The 22,500-nt window shown below is 33.0% G+C and overlaps 4 protein-coding genes across 17 annotated transcripts; 1 reads left to right on the top strand and 3 right to left on the bottom strand.

The window, feature by feature from the left end:
• Nucleotides 1–456: 456 nt before the first annotated feature.
• On the bottom strand, nucleotides 457–3,010 carry LOC117606954 (uncharacterized). The gene has a single exon (XM_034330041.2). It carries the CDS (start codon nucleotides 1,741–1,743, stop codon nucleotides 1,249–1,251), a length of 495 nt encoding a protein of 164 aa, XP_034185932.1. The 5' UTR covers nucleotides 1,744–3,010; the 3' UTR covers nucleotides 457–1,248.
• A 68-nt stretch (nucleotides 3,011–3,078) lies between these two features.
• LOC117606951 (dynein axonemal assembly factor 4) lies at nucleotides 3,079–8,455 on the bottom strand. Of its 4 annotated transcripts, XM_076690254.1 has the most exons (8): nucleotides 8,122–8,246; nucleotides 7,811–8,048; nucleotides 7,546–7,744; nucleotides 6,955–7,465; nucleotides 6,773–6,873; nucleotides 6,548–6,701; nucleotides 6,266–6,475; nucleotides 5,870–6,007 (listed from the first exon to the last, which is right to left on the bottom strand). In XM_076690254.1, exons 1-7 carry the CDS (start codon nucleotides 8,242–8,244, stop codon nucleotides 6,269–6,271), a joined length of 1,533 nt encoding a protein of 510 aa, XP_076546369.1. In that variant the 5' UTR covers nucleotides 8,245–8,246; the 3' UTR covers nucleotides 5,870–6,007; nucleotides 6,266–6,268. The 4 variants fall into 4 exon arrangements, with proteins under 4 accessions (XP_034185926.2, XP_034185922.2, XP_076546369.1 ...); XM_034330035.2 differs by lacking the exon at nucleotides 5,870–6,007 and adding an exon at nucleotides 3,079–3,203 and having other exon boundaries at nucleotides 6,266–6,701; nucleotides 8,122–8,455; XM_034330031.2 differs by lacking the exon at nucleotides 5,870–6,007 and adding an exon at nucleotides 4,408–4,785 and having other exon boundaries at nucleotides 6,266–6,701; nucleotides 8,122–8,455.
• On the top strand, nucleotides 5,394–8,638 carry LOC117606955 (uncharacterized). The gene is made up of 2 exons (XM_034330042.2): nucleotides 5,394–5,536; nucleotides 5,615–8,638. The coding sequence occupies exons 1-2, from the start codon at nucleotides 5,469–5,471 to the stop codon at nucleotides 5,949–5,951; spliced, it is 405 nt and encodes a 134-aa protein (XP_034185933.2). The 5' UTR covers nucleotides 5,394–5,468; the 3' UTR covers nucleotides 5,952–8,638.
• Nucleotides 8,639–10,040: 1,402 nt separating this feature from the next.
• On the bottom strand, nucleotides 10,041–22,324 carry Spn (protein phosphatase 1 regulatory subunit spinophilin). Of its 11 annotated transcripts, none has more exons than XM_034330012.2 (19): nucleotides 21,907–22,324; nucleotides 20,519–20,615; nucleotides 20,156–20,429; nucleotides 18,506–20,079; nucleotides 16,174–17,464; nucleotides 15,815–15,835; nucleotides 15,496–15,720; nucleotides 15,159–15,345; nucleotides 14,816–15,079; nucleotides 14,378–14,733; nucleotides 13,884–14,136; nucleotides 13,341–13,394; nucleotides 12,767–13,072; nucleotides 12,302–12,688; nucleotides 11,973–12,231; nucleotides 11,690–11,902; nucleotides 11,438–11,587; nucleotides 11,237–11,355; nucleotides 10,041–11,120 (listed from the first exon to the last, which is right to left on the bottom strand). In XM_034330012.2, exons 2-19 carry the CDS (start codon nucleotides 20,529–20,531, stop codon nucleotides 10,869–10,871), a joined length of 6,198 nt encoding a protein of 2,065 aa, XP_034185903.2. In that variant the 5' UTR covers nucleotides 20,532–20,615; nucleotides 21,907–22,324; the 3' UTR covers nucleotides 10,041–10,868. The 11 variants fall into 11 exon arrangements, with proteins under 11 accessions (XP_034185903.2, XP_034185905.2, XP_034185907.2 ...); XM_034330014.2 differs by having other exon boundaries at nucleotides 11,237–11,343; XM_034330016.2 differs by having other exon boundaries at nucleotides 11,237–11,343; nucleotides 11,447–11,587.
• Nucleotides 22,325–22,500: the final 176 nt, after the last annotated feature.

Raw genomic sequence — 22,500 nt, 5'->3', positions numbered from 1 at the left:
TATAATTGGAGCGTGTATCTATCTTTTTTTAAATTGAAGCTTCATTTTAAATTACATAATCCATATCTTGCTTATTTGTTTATGTCTTCAATATCAAAATTAACATTCCTCTAATCGATATTCTTTCTTCAATCAAAAGTACATAGCATTTAAATTGTTTTATTTATTTAACTGTAAAAATAATTTTGACGACGTTGCTTGAATATCATATTATGTTAGACGTATCTTTATATGAATCGTTCGTACAAGACGTATATTCATATTATTTTACGTAGTGCACATTATGAAAGTTTTATTAAAAGTATTTGTCATAATGTACAAGAAATATTTCTTATTTTGTAAAGATGCATCGCACTTTTTTATATTTTACAAAATTAAATAAATATGTTAAACTCTATGATAGTTCTCATCAGTCACATAAGTACAGACTGAATGTAATATATATATATATATATATATATATATATATTTAGTGACTTCCAAATATTAATAAATAGTATAAAATAAATATTAAAATTCTATTATGTATATTGAAATATGACATTTGTCTTAAAACCGGTTATCAAAATAAATAGGAGGTACTTGTGTAAGTGCACGTACTAGAATATATTTTATACGTGAATCAGTCTCTTATCAGATTTAATAATATTTCAATGTAGTATTACTGATTAATACTTGTTCAATACTTAAATATCTCCGATTGCTTAAGAAAAACTTTTAGAACATTTATACTATATCTTAACAAAAATGAATGTTAAATATTGATAAACGCGTATAAATACTGAATTTATTACAATTAGTAATATAAATATCTACTTTACACTTTCATATTAATTTCTAACATAATAATAATAATAATAATACGTTTTGGTCCCTTTCATTATTAGTAATATGACTAGTTTAAATTGAATCGTTTACGTTTTTGATGTTCTTTAATATTCATTTTTCAAGAATCCGCTTGCCAATCGTTCGTCGAAAACAGTAAATATCTACGTTAATTTCTAATATAAAACAGGTGTCTGTCCTCGACATTTTAGCATCGAGAAAGACAACCAACATACATATGTCGGGCATCGAGCCAATTTCAGTCTACATGAACATTTTCGAACCAAGCCGGGTACGCTAAACCCGGAGAAGATGTCAACATCAATTGTGTTCTTAAATTGCTTTGATTCCCTTAACGTAAATACTGTTAACTCGTTAACTCGTTAACATAATCTCACTTTTCTTAATTTTAATAATTTCTCATCAAACCAGAGTTACGTTAGGCCATTGAAATTCCTGTTGATACCGTTCATTGACCGTGGTAACATCGCAGAAACATTTACCGTGTTGCTCGACTCTGATCCATCGGGGAATCGTGTTCCCAAGTACCAAACTAGAGACTTCGATTTCGATCTCGTCGTAATAGATCGCTGATCGCATCGGTGAACAGCTCATGTCGGGGCTCGTACAGCATCCCGAGTGTCCGTCGCAACGTTTCAAAACAATGTAGACAGGTTTTACCGGGCTCTCCCCGGAATTTTGATGAATATCCCACATCAGATCCCTCAGGTTGTACGCTCGGGATTGTGGTTCTTTGCAGACAAACTTTTGGGACATCTTCACCGCGTGAGTTAAGTTTATCCTTCGACCGCTTCGATGATAACTCTCGTTCGCCGCTGATGGTACCATGTTGTCCAGTGTCAATGGTATAAGTATCATCAACTTGAACAGGTAAAACCTGAACGATCTACTTTTCATGCCTCGTTTCTATTATTTAAATCGAGCTACGTTTCTGATATCACTCGCTGATTTATCCGTACAGCTTCTTCTTCGCTGAAAGTTCGGCTCGCCTCGGATTCACCCCTCATGAATCAGGTTTTTGCCACGGGATATTAACCGACGGACACGTTGTTCGGTTTGTTACCTTTTCTTCTGTACGAATCACTGACACGTACTCGTATCAAGAGCCATCCAACTGAGACTTTCCTGCTGCCAGAAGAGTATTTATACGTGGAGGAGCTTGCACACATGCTTCACGCAAGGTGTACACGCATCAATAGAGAGATTCACGCGTACGTAAAATCCAATGTTCTACGATTCTACGGTAGAGAGTATTTAATTATGCAATTCTTAAACCGTTTTAGATATCCTGTGTTTCACGGGGAAACGGTCCTCGGTACACGTCAAACCTTCCACCCTCTAACTTCTGAGCTTCTTGTTAGTTTGATAGATTACACAAATCATTGAAGTTCTTCCATACATCTTCGACAAGATCACACGGTTACTAAACTTGACTGAATGAGCTATAAATAAATGTACCGTAAATATTCTTAAAACGTTCTTCAGGTTTACATATTGTACTCTTACGATCCTCTGAACTGTTCGACATGTTTTGTCAGTGAGAGATCGAGTAACCTTCTGATAAAAGGAGGAACGCCTTTCTATCAAAGTCGAACTTCGACTTTTCTTTTTTTCTTTGATACGGAACACTCGAACAGTGTGCCATCACGAAAGCAGTAATATACATATTTAACTGTCTTATCTGGCAATTAAGCGTGTGTAGTATTTTGTTATAACTGGTCGAAGCATTGATAAGAAACATCTTATAAATAATAGCGCGCGCTAATTGCGGAAATAAGAGTTTGATTCATTAAAATATCCTAGAGTATAATCATGATAGCATTATCATAAGTCTTCTGATCCGAGCCCTTCTTCTTTCCTTAGAAATTACAATTGACTCACTTCTACTGTGATTCACTGAGGCTGGAGTTCAATGAATGCTCGAAAGAAGACTGTTTGCTTTATTACGCATAAACTTTCGCGCGTTCTTCTGCTTGGAATGAAAAATCTCAAAGGTCTACCAAGTTGCATAGTGGATTGTGCTTCCAAGATTTCATGGTACATTAACTTTCTTCACAGTTACACGTTTTACAGTCGGGGTACCTGTAAAAAAGAAGTGTCCAAAGTAATGTTGTTTCCTTGCAATGATCCCTTTCTTGTCTAGTGTAAGACAAAAACGGTATAATAATAAACAATTCTATGTGTAGAAGATACGGGATTACCCATGATAGAAATGCACTTCCTAATTCCGAGTCACTGTTACGTTTCATTGCAGTTCGTCTTTCCTCTACGTACATATGTATATCTTCTTCGAATTCCGGTTGTGAAACGTGAAATTAGTTTCCTTGTATTTTTCCAGATGATACTCGTTCTTGATACTTGTAAATATTAATTAGTAAATTTCATTAATTTTCATGTAGACACATACTGACCTATTTATACACTTGGGTTGTGGTACATTGGCTTTGTAATTATTAATAAGCTCGCACTATTGTTGATAACGGAAGAGTGATACCGATACCGATACCGAGAAATAGTAGCGGAAGAAGGATAAACGCAACAAGAAACGGCGTAAGATGTTATGTAATACTAGATAAAATTTCAATGGAAAATTTAATTAACCATCATAAATATATGAAATTTTGTATTCTCTAAATACAGTATTCGCTTCGATTACTGATTCATGTGAATCATCAGCTAACCAGTTTTGCTTCAAGCTTTTGTTAGCAGTCATTCATGTGGGCAGAAGAAATTCGCTTGTATCTTATTTTGGCGATTCGCCACGCGCTTAATCATTCGTTATATACCTTTGTATCTAGGTGTGAGTCTTCCCTTTGTACATCCGTATTCCCATGATAATAGAATGGTGAAATGCATGAGTCACGAACATTCATCTTTTCATTTTCATCCAATTTAACAATTTGACTTAGTTTAAAGTTTAATGTATTATTATAGAACACCATAATTCTAATTGTAACATACGATTAATAAGCGGAAACGTGAGTGTGACACGATTACGTTACTCAACTACCGATTCATTTGACGTAAGTGGGATCTCCCTCAGGGCGAGATACACCGGTACACGCAATTGTAATTCCAATTCCGTACGGTAAGAACTGACACTATTACTTTCATGTAAATTTCTGTAAATCGCTTATTCATTCTGCTATAAATAGAACGCAACCATATAATTATTCCAACGACATATTAAATCCATAAATCCCGTTACAAACACGTGGATAGAACAACTGATAGTTATTTAAACGATCTGTCACTGGATACGTGCCAAAAGTCACGCAATTCAATCATCATAAAATCAGCAATTTAACTGTCACTCAACTAGCAAGACCGAATCAAAAATGGATCATGATTTTGTTTAAAGCGTTTCATTTTATCATGATTGATAGCAGCAATTATTAATTATGAATGATTCTATACTAAATTAAGCGTAGTTACATATCTACCTTACTTTAATTTAAACAATATTGCTTATGTAACATGGAAAAAGAAATGTTTCATGGCAACGGAGATGGTACTTCTCAAGGTTGCTACCCCCGAAATTCTATCGAAATGCGCAACATCGAATACAACCGAGTCAATTCCACGAATCATTGTAACGGATACTTGTGTCATCTGGATTTGGATTTAAGCAATCGATGTCAACTCTCACCTTTCGTCGAGGAAATTTGTCAAACGGATGTATTACTTATCTTTTTTAGTAAAGCCGTGATGCACGTCTCGTGCACTACTCATAGGGTTTGCGTAACAATAAGAATATCGGTATGAATGAACCTTGTCGTAATCAGACACTCTGCAGCAACCGTATCGCGATGATTCACTGCAACCTGTCGCATCGTATAACATTGCAGATTGTTCCAAGCAGTTTCTCAAGCATGTTCATCCATGTCCCTTCGTGGAAATTAAACATGCTAACATAATACTTTGCGGATTAATATATCTCTAAAAAGATAAAATAATGTTAGAACGTTTGAATGTACATAATACGTACAATGTTAAAAAAAAAAAGGGTTGAAGGTACTGTTACAAAATTCTCTGGAGGCAATCAAGCGAGGATGCATCGATGAACGAGAAACAGTGTTTGGGATGCGATCGGTACAGGAAAGAGAAAATCGAGAAACGGTTGATAATTTGACCGATGACTGGTTAAAATTTTGCGGAGCAAGATGAATGAGTGAAAGAAGCGTTGGAGCGACGAAGAGAGGACGACTTAGTCACGCGACGTAACGTGGTCCCAGTTCGAACGGGAGGCAGGACCCACTAGTTGTAATTATAGTTATCTTGGCGATGTTCTCGGAACGCTTTGCTTCGAGTCCTCCTCGAGTTTACCGAGAAACAAGAGGGAGACGGTGCGAACCGCCATAGGACAACGAAGAAAGGCGACGAGAAATCGGTAAAAGAGGGGAGGGGTAGAACCCCCCCGAGGACGAGGATGAAAGTTACACACACACATATATATATATATATATATAGCGGGAGAAAGAATTCAGAGCGCAGAAGAGAGTATATAGCCGTCAGTGCCAGGACTATTGTGAGGCGAGCAGACCCTCCAGCAGGAACTAGGACACTCCTCTTGAGATTCTACGTGAGATTCAGAAAAGAAACTCTCGTCGTTCGACATAGAAATGAGAAGCTTCATTTTACTATTATTTTCTATTCATCTTGCTTTTGCTATGATTGGCAGACATCATAGGTATACCTGAATTTAATGAAATCTTATTAGCGACGTGATCTTGACAGTTGTATTAAAATAATTTGCTTTCATTTTCAGAGATAGTGGATTTTTGAATCACGTACAATTAGTACATGAATTTCGATGCTCCATGCCTCAAGCAAGAGCTGTACCAGTGTCAGAACTTCTAACTGTTGGTCCTAATCCCGACGAAGTTTTCTATCCTGCCTCCACCGTCCTAACGCGTTGCAACGGAGCTGGATGTTGCCCAGATCCTAAGCAAATTTGTGCACCCATCGAGGCTAGAAACGTTAGTCTCGTTTTCATGGTGAAACACACGATCGATCGACAACGAGACAGGCATCACGAAGTGATACACGCCTTGGAACACACGAAATGCGGATGTGTTGATAAGAAAATGATCGAGTTCGATTGAATCATCTTAACGGGATCGTCGTTCGAACGTGAACAGAAAGTGGATCGACGTAAGATCTGTTGAAAAGAGAAGTACACGTGTTATTATAGTTACTTAGTTTCGCGTTAGAAAATTAAAATGTACCAAAACGTTGATAATCGCGCAATTATGTAACATTATATAGTTAGTTCCTTACATTTCAGGACCTGTGACTGTGATATTTTAATGATTTAATATAAAATATTATAACTTTTTTACGTAATATTAATAAATATTTCTCTACGGTGACAAAAGAATTTCTTGGATCTCTCTTGTAACTAGAAACAAGAACAAACCTCTTAATCTTTTAGCTGGAAGTATTGTTTCGCGGCCAGCACGTCGCGCTTTATGCTTTCATTATCCGGTGTTAATTTCAGAGCAGCCTCTAGCTCAGGAATACCATGTTGAGGCGAGGATAATTTGCAAAGCGCTGCACCTCGTCGAGCGTGACACCTGGCCCTTGACTCGCGGTTACTTTCGCATTTCGGTTCCATTAGTTCTAGTGCCTGAAATAATACAATAGATGAACTTAGTATATGTTCCATTCTATGTAGACATCTTATTGTAACTTGGATTACTTTCGAACAATCTTCTATACATCTACAGTAATTTCCTAACGCGTAATGAGCTGCTGATCTGTTCACATAAAGCGATACCATTTTATCGCTAATTTGAATCCCATACGAATAGGCGCTGATAGCTCCTAGGTAGTTGCCAACCTTGAAAAACTCGCTATCGTATAAATACAAACGGTATATTAGCTTGTTGATTTAATCTAACCTGAAGTTACCTAAGATACGTACTCTCCCTTATCTTTCAACCACTGTGGATCGCGTTCTTCCGATCGCAGGTCCTTCGTATCGAAACCAATTTTGCGCCTTGCCTCTGCTTGCTTTTGTAACCACTGTAATTATATTAATGGTAGGTATAATTATGCGTCTACATCAATCTCGATGGTTAGTAAAATTAAGACAAAAAAAAGTACTTCTTGTTCTTCTAGGTGATGACTTTCTCTAGCAGGAGTCGGGAACGCTCGTTCTGAAAATGTGACATTAATCGTACCATTTCTTCTTGGTAACGGTACCGACTTCGATGGTTCTTCAAATATACTGCTTTTCCTCACGAGCCTCCCTTCTATGGCAGCTTTTACAGATTCCAGTCCGGGTCTTTTTTTTTTCGTATAAAATTTATTTGAAACATCTTTGTCCATTTTTTTACTGTTTGATCTTAATTCATAATCCGATTCGGAATCCTCATTGGAACAATTGGCGTCATTAAAGGAACTATTTTCTTTTATTAACGTTTTCGTTTTAACATTGCTGTTCGAAGTTTCGATTTCCGATTGTATTTCCACGATTTTCTTTTCATTATTTCTTTCTTCTTTTATCGTAGACTCGAATTCTTTTGAGGATGAATTATTATTAAATATTTCTTCGGTAGTCATTGGTCGAGACCTTAACGTGTTGTCATTGTCTTTAAACCACTTTAACGGTGGTCTTAAAAAAAATATATATAGAAGATTATTATTAAAGGTAAAAGGCATGTAACGGTATAATATTTATTATAATTTAGGTACTTATAAGCCTTCCTGTTTTCTTGTATTTCTCCTTCAACATTAGATAATAATGGTAACTCTGCTTTTGACCTCCACTCTTCAAATTGTTGCATAGCTTCCTTACGGTGCGCATTTCGTACCGCATCTATTTTATTTAACGTAGCCGTGTTGATATTAATTTGTTCTCTCACTGCCTCCCTTTGCAGGTGTTGTCGTTTCTCTAAAGAAGATTACCATCTGTCGGTCACTGTTCTTTAATATAAACTCGACATTAAATTTTCTATACCTCTTTTCAGTTTGTTATTATCTTCAGCGACTTTTTGAGCCTGCTCTAAAGCTCGATTTCGACATTCTCGTTTAAACTCCTTGTCGATGTTTTGTATCTCAAGAGTGGGCCATTCTAAGCCGATATTTGTCTTGCGCAGAGTAAGTATTGCCTCTTGATCGGTTATGGTGCACTTACTTTCCTTCTCAACAACATTAGCCCATAGAAACAGTTCCAATATGAACGGTGGAAAGCTTATCTATCATTTTATTAAACAATATACGATTATCGTTTGTATTTAATTAAAAAAATTGTTATAATAAAACTTGTACCTTCGCATAATTATCAATCACGAACAAATCCACTTTTCTTGGATGGCCTCTTATAGGTACGTTTAATATCAGGAACTCTGAATTTTGCCGCCAATTGTAGTCTTTAATATTTATACTCGGCATTGTTTGTTCTGCTAATGAAATAAAATTTTAGACAGATCAACGATTAAAATGATTAATTCTACTAAATTACCGTCGACACAGAACTGTACTCACAGAGTTTCGGTTAAATAACGGAATATCGATCAAACGTTTTCACGATACCTATCGATATTACGTAACTATATTTAAATTTGAATTGTTCGCTTAAAAACATACGACAATACGTAGGATTTTATTATTATATTTATGATATGTCTTGGTACATAAAAAAATTCAATGTACATACATAAATAATATACAATTACAATTGATGTATCGTATTCTTAGCAATATTTATATTTTTTCAATTAGGTAAAAAAGAAACAGACCGCAAATGTATTGTATGAATTGTTTTTAATTAAAACGTTTAAGAGTATTTGTTGACAATACTTTTTATAGACATTGTTAAAAACCTATCATTTATGCAACTGTGACATTCTTTGTCTTTATCCATGGAACTATGTTTCTTTTCTTTCTTTCCTTCTTTCTTTCTTGTGAGCAATACTTTTAAAACGATTGAAAAGATTCGGACACTATATGCAGCCTCACAGTGATGTACAAGTTTAGTTACTATAATTTTGCTTTTTTTTGGACAAATGACACTTCTTTAAGTCGCATACTTATGCCATATCTTTTAAAAATCAACTACAAAAACTTATCGTAAATCAGTCGGTTTTTTATCAAACGTCTGCTCCTATGAAATTACAATAGTCATTTAGAAACGAATTGTAAGACGTTCCAATCCGTAAAAATTTTCATTCATTGAACACACGTACATTTCAAAACATATCGGTGATTACCCTGAGACGTAAGAATGTTACATTGTGTTATATGTACTTTTTTTTTTTTTTTTTTTTGTTTTCGATCGGTTACCGCATTTCGTTGTACGCAACAACAACAGAAATAACAATAATCGATTGCTTTCAAGATATCGTGGTACATAGTATTATAAAGAAAGTGGAGGACCTCTGATAAACGCTCAAGTTAAAATAAAAAGAAATTAAAACCTATCTCCTATAAAGATATTATGACACTACAGTTATGCCTCTTACACGCCTCTTAAGTCATAATAATTTTTTATAGATTATACAATATCAGTGATAATAATAATATGTACAATCTGTATCAATGCTAAATACTTTGCTAGTTTAATTGCTCTATGTAAAAGAAATTTTGTTTTTCTTCATGAGAAAAACAAATTGTACATTTAAAAAACGATATAAAGGAAGCACAAAGTACTTAACATCGTACAAAAGTTTTTTAACGCTATTATAAATAAGTGTACGCACAATAAGGTACATTTGTCTATACCGTACCCAAGCGAGCCCCGCAATCATATTTAAAAATGAATTCTCCTTAGGATACTAATTTTGTATTTAACATACATTATTCAATGGATAATGTATCCTTATGTGATATATCCACGTACATACATATAATTGGGTTCTCGCCGAAACATTAGGAGTCTTTATAATAATTTTCTATTTGTATGTTAATAAAGATACAATTATAAAATCACATGGAATGTCTGAAATGTATAGAAAATACTAAAAACAAAATTCATCACAATAATTTAAAAATTATCGTCGCATTAAAATCGACATTGTGCGGATTTCTAGTACTTAATAGTGAATTCATATATAAGAACATAAATTTCGTATAATTAAAAAGGAAGAAAAATTTTGTTTTCGATACGAACATCAAGACGGTAGTATAATAGAAATACATTAATACTTTATTTCGATTAATATCGATTAAAGAAGTTAATAATTTGCTAATGGTGAAAACTGTAGACTGAGCAAATTTATAGATAATGAATAAATATAGATGAATATAATAACTATTTCGCAATTTGATCAATCTACAATGGAATTTATAACACACACCGTATTGACAATTACAAATTCGTTGATAAGTTCATGATGTACATACATAGTAGAGAACAGTCACTTTTTTTCCTCAATAATAGTTTATACTAATTGTAAGTCTCTACTATACTAGCGTATTATATTATTTCATTATGAAAAATTATTACATGATAAAACTGATGATAAAAATAAATACAGTAATAGTTATGTATTCTAGTAACGTGAAACTTATGTCTCTACAAAAGTATACTTACAATTATTAAAAAAATCTAGATAATCCAAGTTTTATTACAATTTACCTAAATGGCTTGAATTTTATACATATATATCACATACATACGTCTGGCATAATAGGCATGCTAGTACATTCATACATTCTATCTCTTGAACTGGTATTCACTGTCACTTTATAAATAATTAATACCAAATACTATTTAGATCAGTGAACCAACACTGATACAAATATATCATAAATAAATGCAAATGTGTGAAAATCAGAATTGAGTATAAATGATCAAAGTTTAAAATTTCGGACAACGAGAAATTCGAACAAGAACATTTAGTAAACTGTGACTGTTTTATGCGTAATAGAGAATTAAATGTAGATGGAAAAATTGAAAATATTTTACGAACATCACTGGAATATTGTACATAAGACTTCCATATGTTACCAACCATTTTGTACAATATTATTGCATTTTATAGAGGACATAAGTACATCAATGTACGGACAACAAACTATTTTTTTCGCGCAGCTTTCTCTGCTTTTCGTCGCATTCGTTCTATTTCCTTCCTTTCCTTACGTTCCCGGTCTGCTTGTGCCCTAAGTTCCTTCAATTTCCGTTTCAAATGAGACTTTTCTTCGCGACAAATACCAAAAGCTTTCAGGTCACGAGATTCAAGTCGCAAAAGATTTCCACCGTTAATTCCAGTTTCCAAAAAACGTGATGCATAATGCTTCAAACCAATTCCTGATAACCACTGACACACCTAACACCATTTTTTTAAGTTACGAATCCGAAATAAATATAATAACCTCTATTAATTGACAATAATATATATATATATATATATGTATATATATTTTTTTAAACAGATAAACTTACTTGTTCCTTGGACCAATCAGCAACTGGTGCATTTTGCCAAAAGTGGGACTTTTTGTCACCTAAACCAAAGTCGCCTGGATGAGGAGGCATCCAAACTTCACTCGTATCTAAATTCATAACTTTGTTTATACATGTCGATAAAAGCAAAGAGTAGAAATTAAAATAATGAATAATTCGCAATTTCTATCGCATTTTGAATACCTAAAATACCTGTTTTCGATGGACTAGGATCAACTGCAGGTGGGCTCACTGATCCACCAGATGATAGACTAGAAGGTGAACTACCTGGATGATGCCAAGGTGTGGAACCGCTACCAATTAAATTTGATGAAGGAATAGTGGCTTTTTTCACTAGAAAGATAAGTAATGTTTCTTAAAAATATTAAAAAAAAGAAAACACAAAAAAAAAAACACATCTGTTTGAAAGTTCCGATTTAATCTACGATATATTACCTCTTTGATTGGCTTCGTTTACAGCTTGTCGTATTTCTTCCACTAAATGATGAGTAACTAAAGCTGGATCATTGGTATGTGGATTATTTAAGTCGCTAAAATCTCCGGAACTTTCTCTTGAAGAAGACATATCATTTCCGCCGAGTCGTCTTTCTCTTTCTGCTAATACTTGTTTCAATTGCTCAGCTAATGATGCTGGCGGTCCAGTTAGATCTACACAGTATCAATACAAATTTTATATCTAATATTGGTCATATTATTTACAAAAGAAAAAGAAATATACTTTTTTGAGATTGTGGCCAACTCTGTTCTGTCATTGCTCTAACTTGCGAACTAATAGTACTGTGTCGAATTGCCGTCGGATGAGCAGGTTCCATATGTTTACTTTTTAGGGAACTAATCGAAGAACTACTAGAATAGGAACTCAAATTTGATTGTTTCGATGTCAAGTCATTTGGAGATCTACTGCTTGCATCTTGAGAAAGTAATTTGGAAGATGAATCTTCATCGGTATTGTCACCTGATTCATCCAATCCATAGTCCTAGAAGATAAAATTATTAAACGATTTTTGTTAATTATTATGTACTACATTTTTGAAATTGAGCACGTACAGAACTACTATTACTAAGGCCACCAGATCGTTTAGGAAGTTGCCGATTTGCGAGTCCTCCTCTACTTGCAAGTTCAGCCTTACTTTTTCCAGCAGAGTTATCAAGAAGTCGATGAGCAGGTACTGCTCGATCTAATTCCTCCTTGACTGGTAATGGAATTGGTAATTTTCTTTCCACGGTTGCTGTTTTATCTCCGTCGTCTGGGCTACTAAGATCTGACGTCTCTGTGTCTGAAAGTTGACAGCTAGTTGATGAAGGAGGTGGAGGTAATTGCCGACGGGTTAGTTGCGGCGTAACTATTCTAGCCGTAGCTCCATCATAAGGTAATCTTACTGGCAATCCAAACCTCCTTTGTGTTTCTGTTAATTCAACTTCCAACGTGATTACCTAAAATTATTCGTAATTTATTTCTACCAAAATGTTTTAATCTATATACTTTTCAAAAGATGATAAGTATCAACATACCCTATCTTTTAAACTTTTAACGAGAGCATTATACTCTGTGTCTTTCTCTTGTAATAATTGTTGATAGAATTCGTCCCTAGCTGCGATATCCGCGCGTAACTCGCGCGCAGCCCTTCTTGCTCGAGCGTATTTTTGTTGCAAAGCAGAATTTTGTGCTGTTGCTTGTGAAAGCATTTCTCGTGCCGTTGCTAAATCCTGTCTAGCGGCTCCTAAGGCTCTTTCAGACTCGTGAAGTCGTAAACCGGACTCACGTAATTTTGCTGCATATTCCTCACTACCAGCTCCGCTGTTTTCTAAATCTACGAGCTATAAACAAAATATTTCCAATAAATTTCATCACAGATTAAATAATACGTATGCACACATACGTACTCACGCACACATCCAAGTTAATATTTCTCGAGCTAACTATGAGATTATCTTGTATTATATGACATAATATAAAGCAGCACAGAAATTTATAAATATAAGCATGTAAGACAAACATTTCACAAGCAAGGAATACATTAATTTACACATTAAAAAATGGTATTTGGTTATTAAAATGATAAAATTTCTTGTTCAATTTGATTACCTTAGCTTTGAGTTTTTCCACCTCTCCATCTGCTAATGCTAGTTTATACTGACTCTGCAAGCAGTGAACAACGAACACAGTGCATAAGCAAAACCAAAAATATATTCACACTTATAAACCTATGAAAAAATGCTCGTATACATAAAGAAGCAATATATATTACAGTTTAAGTAACGTATATACATTTATATACAATAGAATATAGTGCGTATCTTCGTACATATATCTAATAATAAAGTAATGCAACATACGCTCTAATACTAAATTATGATATTTCTACATCAAAATATTAATAATATTTTCAATAATATAACTTTATCACGGTATAAAATACTATAAGAGGAAAAAATATCAAAAAATTAAACATACGATAATTAATGAGACTATAGCACAGATCTCTCATTAACTATGCTTATAAGAAAATAAAATTTACAAATATAAAAATATTTCAACTAAAATCAGCAGTCAGTATAAGTACTAAATATTATACATCACACGTATTTTATACTACGTATTTCTTTTTTATTGACAGAAATACAATACCTCTTGTAAAAGTAGTCTCAAACTGTCAACATCGCTTTGTGTAGTGGCAGATGCATGTGGTGGTATCGATGAACTACTGATAATAGGAGATCTACTTCGACCCGAAGTTAAATAATTTTCTATCGGACTGTGCGGAGGTTCTCCTTCCGAACACGATGACATAGCTGGTGAACCTGGTATTGCACCCATACTTCCAATACCTTCCTCGTTACCTCGTTGACCATCAGGCGAAGTATCCGAAAAGTTAAGTTTCCTGTACAGAAACAATAAATACATTTAATTTTGCAATTTCTAAAAATGATTTTAACAATTTATTGATTATTACTAAATTAATATTTTGATTTCCTCAGTACTCCAAGAGGCCTCAAGCCGTCATTGAAGTGGCCGTAAGTTGTCGGCATAGACATGAGCGAGCAAGGATAAGTCATCATTGGGAAACCATTTGAAAAATATTTTAATAAGTCCAAGTTGACTTGAAATCAATTGATTCGTACCTAGCAGAGTTAGCTTGCTGTTCTCTTTCTTTATCTGCTTGAAGACTTTGCCGAATTAACATTGCTACTTCTGAATCTGGATCGCGTTCTCTACCAATCACAAAACGCACAAGACCTGAAGTATTACGAAGAACACTAGCTGCATATGCTTGTGTAACGCCAACCAAAGATTTTCCATCCACTTCAACGATTTGATCGTTTACTTGTATTCTGCCTTCTCGCGCAGCTGCACCCTTTTCTGTGATTGTTTTCACAAATATACCCAATTTCTCAAGTCCTGCATCTGCTCCAACACCCATTCCAATTATGCTTAAACCAAGACCTTCTGGTCCTTTCATAAGTTCTACTGGAAATACCTAATAAATTTTTTATGAAGTTTAGGTACTGGTGTAATACATGTATATGTAATATTATATTTATTAATTTTTCAATAGGCACCTCCATCTTTTCAACTCGTTTCTCAAGTTCATACTCTGCACTTGCAGCAACAGGATCTACATCGACATTCCGACGATCGTATTCATTTACCGAATGTGTTGAATAAACTTTCATCGGTCCCGTATCAAATGAAACTTTAGTCATTTTTTTCACAGGCATATTCGACGGATAATCCTCCTTCTCCTCGTCAGATTCTGGTATTCCAGCAACTTCCATCCAAAAATGACCATCTTCAAAGTAATGTACACCATTTTCCACGAGTATCTAAATAAAAAATTACAATCTTTATCTAATTCCTAAAATAAATAGGTGAAAATGCAGTCCTATTTATTTGTAATCTTACAACTTTGCCTGGAGTTGGGGGGATGTACTCATCTTGCTGTTCAGTTTCCGTCTCATCGTTAGTTTCATGAGTATCGTTTAAACTACTAACAGATCCAAGTAAACCACTTTCGCTACCCGTTACAGAACCCACTTGACTTTCCGTTAACGAGTCTATCGTTAAATCGCTACGTGATCTGTGGGACAAACTAAAAATTTCAAAGATTAAATGTTTATATAATTTTTGGGCTAAATGACATGACAGGTGTGCAATTAAAATTAGTCAAACTAAATGCATAAAATTAGCTGCAAAATATTGATATCAAACACAAAAAACATAAAAGACCAAACTGATTCACCTATAATCATTAGTGGTGCTATTAATAAGACTGGTATCAGGAGCAGACAGGACATCGGAAAGCCAATCTGGTGTATTATCTTGATCATCTTTCTCTCTCTCTTTATCCATTTCTTTACTTTTATCAATAGAATTTTCTTCACTTACAACTTCATTATGCGTAGTAGGTGATAGTAGCCTTGCTATTTCTTGTGCTTCCTCGTCCGATAATAAAGCTGATCCTTGTCTAATTGATTATTTCATATGATACATGATGCTTTTTTCTCAATTCAAGGCACGATCAATAAACGAAACATTTAATCATACAACAATTAACTTACCTTATCTTTTTTTCTAGGATGCTGTATTTTGTCCGTGTATGGTACAAGTTTGTTTGAAGTCATTTAAATAAAACATGAATAGAAGAAAAACATTAGAATTTAATAAAGTAAGGAAATAAGAATTATTAAGCTGTTTGCAAGTGGCTATAAAATTATTTGCTAAATAACTAGAAATATCAATTATAAAATACAGAGATTCATATAAAAAAAAAATATATATATATATATATATATATATATTTAGAACACTTAGTGCACTATGTATAATCTTAAGCATATTAATTTTTATATACAACAGCTTCATTATTTGCAAAACTGAATATATTTTACAATATGAATTACTTAATTTATGAACTTACCGAGAACTTAACAAATTTTCTGCTTCATCAGGTGTCATAGTATCTGGTGTTACGGGAATTGATTGACTAATAATAGTTTTGGAAGAAGTTTCGATTATAGTCTTAGAATTATTTTGTTCAATAACATTTTGTGTATCGATTAGTGGAGCGTCCAAATTGGTAATAGTTTTAGTATCACTAGAATCACTATCATCATGAACACTACCCTCAGATCCAACATGTTCAGTTGGCTGTTTCTTTTCTACATGTTGAGGTGTAATTGCAGGTGACACACTTTGAGATACAATAGTTTGTTGAACTGTACATGTAGAAATACTTTCTTGCAATCTTAATTTTGCTAGTTGATCAGCTTTCTGTTTTTCCTGTTCCCATGTTGTTTGTGGCTGATCAGATTCTTCTGTATTTCTATTTAAAATACTGCTTACTGATTGTGAACTAGATTTAGATGATGGTACTGTATCCCCTACCAATGTTACATATTCTTTCCTAGTAGTAGTAGTAGTTGTTGACACAAATTTAGACATACTCTCTGAGTGTGCAGTTTCATCTGATTCTACTTCCTTATTAATAGGTTTCTCTGATAAATTCTCAGTACTATGGATATTCGAACTTAGCGAGGACTGATTCGTATTTAACACGGCTTTGTCCGTTTGATCTACTTTATTATCGACTTCGGCAAAACTCGAACGTTTTCCAGATACTTCTTCTTTATTCTTTGCTAATTTTTCTCGAACAGAGATCTTGATTTGATCATTTTTGGCATTGGACATTGTTTTTTGACACAGAGTTTCAGCAAATATATGCCTTTCATTGACGGCGTTTGATTTCGACTTATTATCTAAGACTATATTTTGATTTATTTCTGTAATCATTGAATTTACTCGTACATGATCTTGATTGCTATCTTGAGATATCTTATTATGGCAACTTTTTGAATCAGCTTTTATTAACGCATTTTCCTCTACGTCAGCTTTTAGTTGAGGCTTAATTTCATTATTTTGTGTAGTAATTTCTTGATTTTGTTGCATTTTCTTTGCATATGGCGAAGGTATTGGTATATCCTTATGTTCTAAAGGTGGGTATTCCTGATCTGAACTAACTACAGATGGTGGTCGCTGCCCCAATCCAGCAGCTTGGAGATCGACACGTACGTGAGAACGTCGAATTACCGTCGTCGTGTCTGGTTCATTAAATCTTGAATTTTTTTCTAAACTATCCTTTTCAGAAATATTTTCTGTGTATATTGCAGGTTTCTCTTGTTCTTCAGGTTGTAAGTCATAGCTATTACGACCTTAAAATAAAATATCACAATGTATAATCATTCCTTATAATAAAAAATATATATAACAAAATATGTAAATAAAAGATGTTTCAAAAAAGGACATTATAAAATACCTCGACAATCAATGCAAAGTAGCCGTAGACACATGATATTTGTGTTTTTGTATGCATATACTAATAAACAATTCACGGAATTAGAGTAGACGTACAAATGTGTAAGACTGAATACCTCTCTTTTTTTTGTAATCGTTGACAATAATATTGATATGGTTTTAATACAAATGGGTCACATATTTCACAGAAAACATCTGTACTATATTATTAAGGGGTTTGGTTATTTAATATGTCACTTCAACAAAGTAAACACTGCATTTAAATTCAAATTATTAACATTCTTAGAATATTTGTTAAAAACAGATTGAAGAAATGTACTATACACTGAAGTTTAATTCATTTTATAAAATCATGCATATCATGTTCAACCAATTAAATTGGTTTATTTCTAACTTATATTTTATGTAATCTCATTTCTTATGAAAGAAATATTTTGAAAATAGTAATTAATTATTAATAAACAATTTCTTTTTGTATGATCACTGATAAGAAAATTATTAAAATTTGTAAAATACTTTACTGAAGTGAATGGTGTAAAGTAGAGCCAGACAGAAGCAGAACAGAATACACAGACATTTCTATAAATAATACTGTTGAACCAGTAGGTGGAACTAAGATCAAGAAGAGGAGGAAAGAGGGAAAGAGGAAAGTTTCCTCCTGTACTGTTACTTTTTAGAATTTTGGCACATTGCCATAGTAAAAGAGCAGAATTTCGATATTTTATGAAATAAATATTCTGTAGTAATTAAATAAGTTTGTAAAAAAAAAAATAAAAAAAAAAAATAAAAAAAGATACAAAAACCGAAATCTAATCAACAAATTATACTTCTAATTTTGATATATGTTTTTTATAGACGTGTATAAAATATATTTGTTGTTACATACATCCGTATAGATGATGTTAAATCATGTTATTGATAATTTACATATACTCTACCCGCTTGAAATTTTTCAGACATTTCCTTATCTGCCTTCTCTTCTTTACTATCCTTGGAAGGGGAGCTAGGGGAGCTCATACTAGAAGAAGCGCTATCCGTACCTCCAGAAGGTGGTCTTAATTCTGGATCTGGAGATTTTGATGGCTCTATTTTCCCTTCATCCGTCAAGCTATCTTTCTTCCTTACAGTATTTATACACGGCCTAGCCCAATCTGGTCTTGGATCAGGTCTAACGATTTCATTTTTGGCGTCTACGTCTTCCCTAGAACCTTTCAGATCTGTTGCTTTTTTTAAAATTTCATCATTTTTGGCTAACCATTCGTTTCTCCATTCAGAAGTTTTAGGTGGTGAACGTACAACGTTTGAAGGGTAATTTAAATACTCAGGTGTATCAAGTAAGTCACTACTTTTCTTTAGTTTATTTTCCACTGCAATACTAGGAATATTCTCTATTGACATACTCCTTGTCGGACTAGATATATCAGAATTTCTCTCATGAGAGGAAACATGTGATTTTGTTTGTGAATAAATATCAATACTTGAGTTTGCAAGAGTATTTTTAGAGGATAAACCGCTGTTTTCAGTGTTATTTAAACCTTTTGAATGTGTGGTAGCATTTTTCGATGCATCTATATTTCGTGCAAGCATTTTGGCTGCAGTATTCTTTTGTACCACAGCATATTCCGGTACAACCACATCTTGTGTCCTTTCTGGCGTTGGAGTAACGACATTTTTTGTAACATCTCGTTGTTCTTGATTTCTTTGGAAATGTTTGTTTTGTACATTTGTATTTTTCTGGACAACGGCATATTCAGGTATAGTTGGTGAAGTATCAAAATATTTATTTATAGTAGCGTATTCTGGGCTACTAGGAATATCTGGTGGAGATACTGCTGCAATACTAGCTGGCCTTTCTTTTCTTACATTTGAAGCAGAAGAATTTCTTGTTGGCGGTGGAGGTGGAGGTGGAGATATGACCGACGATCTAGTAGAGCAAAAGCTTGCAGACCTTGTAGCCGGATTAGTAGAAATATCTGTTGGTCTTTTCACTTCATTATCAGTATTTACCGCATTTTGTACATGTCCTACGGAAGTAGCTTCTACGCTAACTTTATTTGCACTTTGATTTAATGAAGTCTGAACCACAGATCTATTTGGATCTGAATTATATCTGCTTGGTCTAGTTTTTGAGAAATGACTAGTCCAATTTTTCTGTTTTTCAATTAATTCTTTTGAATTTAACCTTCTTTCAGGTTTCTCTGGTTTTTCTGGACGATCATCTAAACGATTTTCTTTACCATAATTTTTCTCAAATTTTCCTTGTCCTGCGCGCGATTTATGTTTCTCTGACAAATTATCTAAACCATGATTATGACCATTTTCAAAATGCCTTTCAGCATTTAAAGCTGGTACACTTGCACTCCAATTACTCAAGTGATCTCTAGCTCCTGGAGGTGATGGAGATCGAGGACGGGGCGATCTCGCAGGAGATGTACAACCTGATCCAGAATTTGCTGAACTAGAACGTGATCTTAAACCATGTAAATTACTAGGTTTTGTAATTCTGTCCACCCTACAAAAAATATATCTTACAAATAATTCGACGATCTATTATGGTATTTATTTTCCATTTTATATTATGCACTTACGGTTTATGTGGTTTATTTTCTTCTCCAAGCTTTTCAAAAAGCGCACGGGCGTTATTAAAACGAGCCACGTGACTTTCTGTCCTAACAACTGTAACCTGTGTAGGAGATTCTTTTAAAGGTACAGTTGGTTCCTTGAAACCATCCGATAAAATGTTATTTGTTCTATGGCTTAAATTATCCAATTGAGGTTTCGATTGAAAGATGTTTGCAATGGCTGAAACCTTTGAGCCACCAACTCTCTTCTTTTCTTCTACTGTTGCCATGATTAATGTTCCTTAACAGCAAATCAGTTTCTATTATTGTATGTATGTGCATAATTGCAGTGTTTTAGTGGATAAAAAGAATGTTTTAATTAAATATTACCTGTATCTCCCATATATAAAAATTAAGTTTTATAGTGTGATATATTTCAGCCCATTGTCATTCATATATTTTTTATATTTATCATCTTTTTAATGATCTGAAACAGATATATCATAAGTTACAATGCAAGGACAATTAATTTTACATGAAATAATTCATCTATCACAATTTGACACTAATTACATTTATATATAAAGGTATTTGTATCTATATGTGAGACTAATGTTTATAATTATTAAACATTCATATGGGTCATTGACTTATAAATATTCAACATACATATCTTTTAACTGCAGAATACATTTTGTTATGATTAAAAGATTTTATTAAGTTATATACTATATATATATATATTTAAGTGCAATTGTCTGAAATGATTTAAGTCAAACTTAAATGGAAGGCATAATATACAGAGGTGGGGTCTTGTCTGGGTTTCACCCTCCTCCTATTGCCATAGCACACCATGCTCCTGCAATCAATACTTGAATCCTTTCTCTGTAGTTGAAGTATGAAAAGTGGAAGTATGCACACATTATAATCTTATATTATATACTTTATACATAATATGTACACCTTAGTAATAATAGATCAAAGTTAAATGTAGCTTAAAATAAACAATGAGGCTAATGCAGTAAACTTTCTCTTATTTATATAATCTTTTCACAATATCTTAAATGTATCATCCAAAATCAATAATTCAATCTTTTTATATTTAAATGTCAGAGTATTCTATGTATAATTATAATTTAAATGTAATTTACATAAAATATATGGTTTCATTATAGAAATAATTTAATAAAAATGAAGACAATATTCTTTATTGATTTTAATATTTTTTCCATTATATTGTGCTGATATAATTTATAATTAATGCGCAATAAATCAACCATTATATTGATTATAATTTATTTTAATAAAACACTTGTACTGTGTTAAAAAAAAAAGATTTTGTATAATAAAATTCTTCTAGCAATACTCACGGTAATAATAATTCAAACTTAACTGAAAAATAAACATTAGTAAATAAACTAATTCGGAATATTATTTAAATCTATATATATATATATATATGTACTATCAATAAAACTCCTACATATATACCAATTAAAATACAACTATAGCTATTATAATACATAAATAATTTAATTTTAATACTGAACGTTTATAAAAATTCAAGTAATGATACGTTGCATTTCGCCATTATAAGTTACAGCCATTGAATCTCAGTCTTGCAAAAATTTACAATACCTACTTATCATTAGGGAATTTTTTATTTAACACATAATTATTTGATCAATATTTACTTATAATTAATATAAAACACATGATCAAAGGAAATTATTTCGAAACAAAATATGACAAATTGTTTATAGAATGCATAAACTAACCAGAGGTGTCACCATGTGCACGAAACCATTTTCCTTTATAAGATGTGTTTGTAACGTTTCTTATCTTCTTTCTTCCAAAAATTTGGCCTTTTTTTCACATGAAGGAACACAACCGAAAAAATACTTTCTTAAAATAAACTTTTAGATACATACAATAAAACTTAAAGCTTAGCTCTGTCAAAATTGCTTATATTCGTGACAGACGCTTGTTTCCACCAATTTTTTTTACACCTTCATTTATAATAATACTTGTACAATAACCTAAACCGCCTGAATTGATATCACTTTTAATCCTGTTTTCTAAATAATTACTACTTATTTACGGTAGTTAATTATGATTAATATTACATCGCGAAGCACTTTCACAACCGGCTGTGATCTACCCGTGTCAACAACCCGTGAAAAATGATCCAAGATGGTCGTCATCCTTTTTAAAGATGGCGATTATGCACCATCATAGGGATTTTAATTAAAGAAATTCTACAGAGAAAGAAAGTATTTTTTCTGCATGTAGGATAATTAATATTTAAATAGCTTGAGATATTGTTAGACAAGTAGCACATAAGTTTTAAGTAAGAAAACTTCAATAATATA

Source organism: Osmia lignaria, chromosome 2 (genome assembly GCF_051020975.1).
Source record: "Osmia lignaria lignaria isolate PbOS001 chromosome 2, iyOsmLign1, whole genome shotgun sequence".
NCBI lineage: Eukaryota > Metazoa > Arthropoda > Insecta > Hymenoptera > Megachilidae > Osmia > Osmia lignaria.
The sequence above is the reverse complement of the archived record's forward strand: the minus strand, read 5'-3'. Positions and strand labels throughout refer to the sequence as shown.

Bases quoted from the DNA above. Each gene is read 5' to 3' on its own strand.
- LOC117606954 (XM_034330041.2), bottom strand. From the start codon at position 1,743: ATGAAAAGTAGATCGTTCAGGTTTTACCTGTTCAAGTTGATGATACTT.
- LOC117606955 (XM_034330042.2), top strand. From the start codon at position 5,469: ATGAGAAGCTTCATTTTACTATTATTTTCTATTCATCTTGCTTTTGCT. The intron at 5,537-5,614 runs GTATACCTGAAT...TTTCATTTTCAG, and splicing joins ATGATTGGCAGACATCATAG to AGATAGTGGATTTTTGAATC.
- LOC117606951 (XM_034330035.2), bottom strand. From the start codon at position 8,244: ATGCCGAGTATAAATATTAAAGACTACAATTGGCGGCAAAATTCAGAG. The intron at 7,745-7,810 runs GTATAGAAAATT...AATCTTCTTTAG, and splicing joins TAATAACAAACTGAAAAGAG to AGAAACGACAACACCTGCAA. The intron at 7,466-7,545 runs GTACCTAAATTA...ATTTTTTTTAAG, and splicing joins GAAAACAGGAAGGCTTATAA to ACCACCGTTAAAGTGGTTTA.
- Spn (XM_034330012.2), bottom strand. The intron at 13,073-13,340 runs GTAATCAAATTG...TTTTGTTTATAG, and splicing joins TGGAAAAACTCAAAGCTAAG to CTCGTAGATTTAGAAAACAG. The intron at 12,232-12,301 runs GTACGTGCTCAA...TTTATCTTCTAG, and splicing joins GCCTTAGTAATAGTAGTTCT to GACTATGGATTGGATGAATC.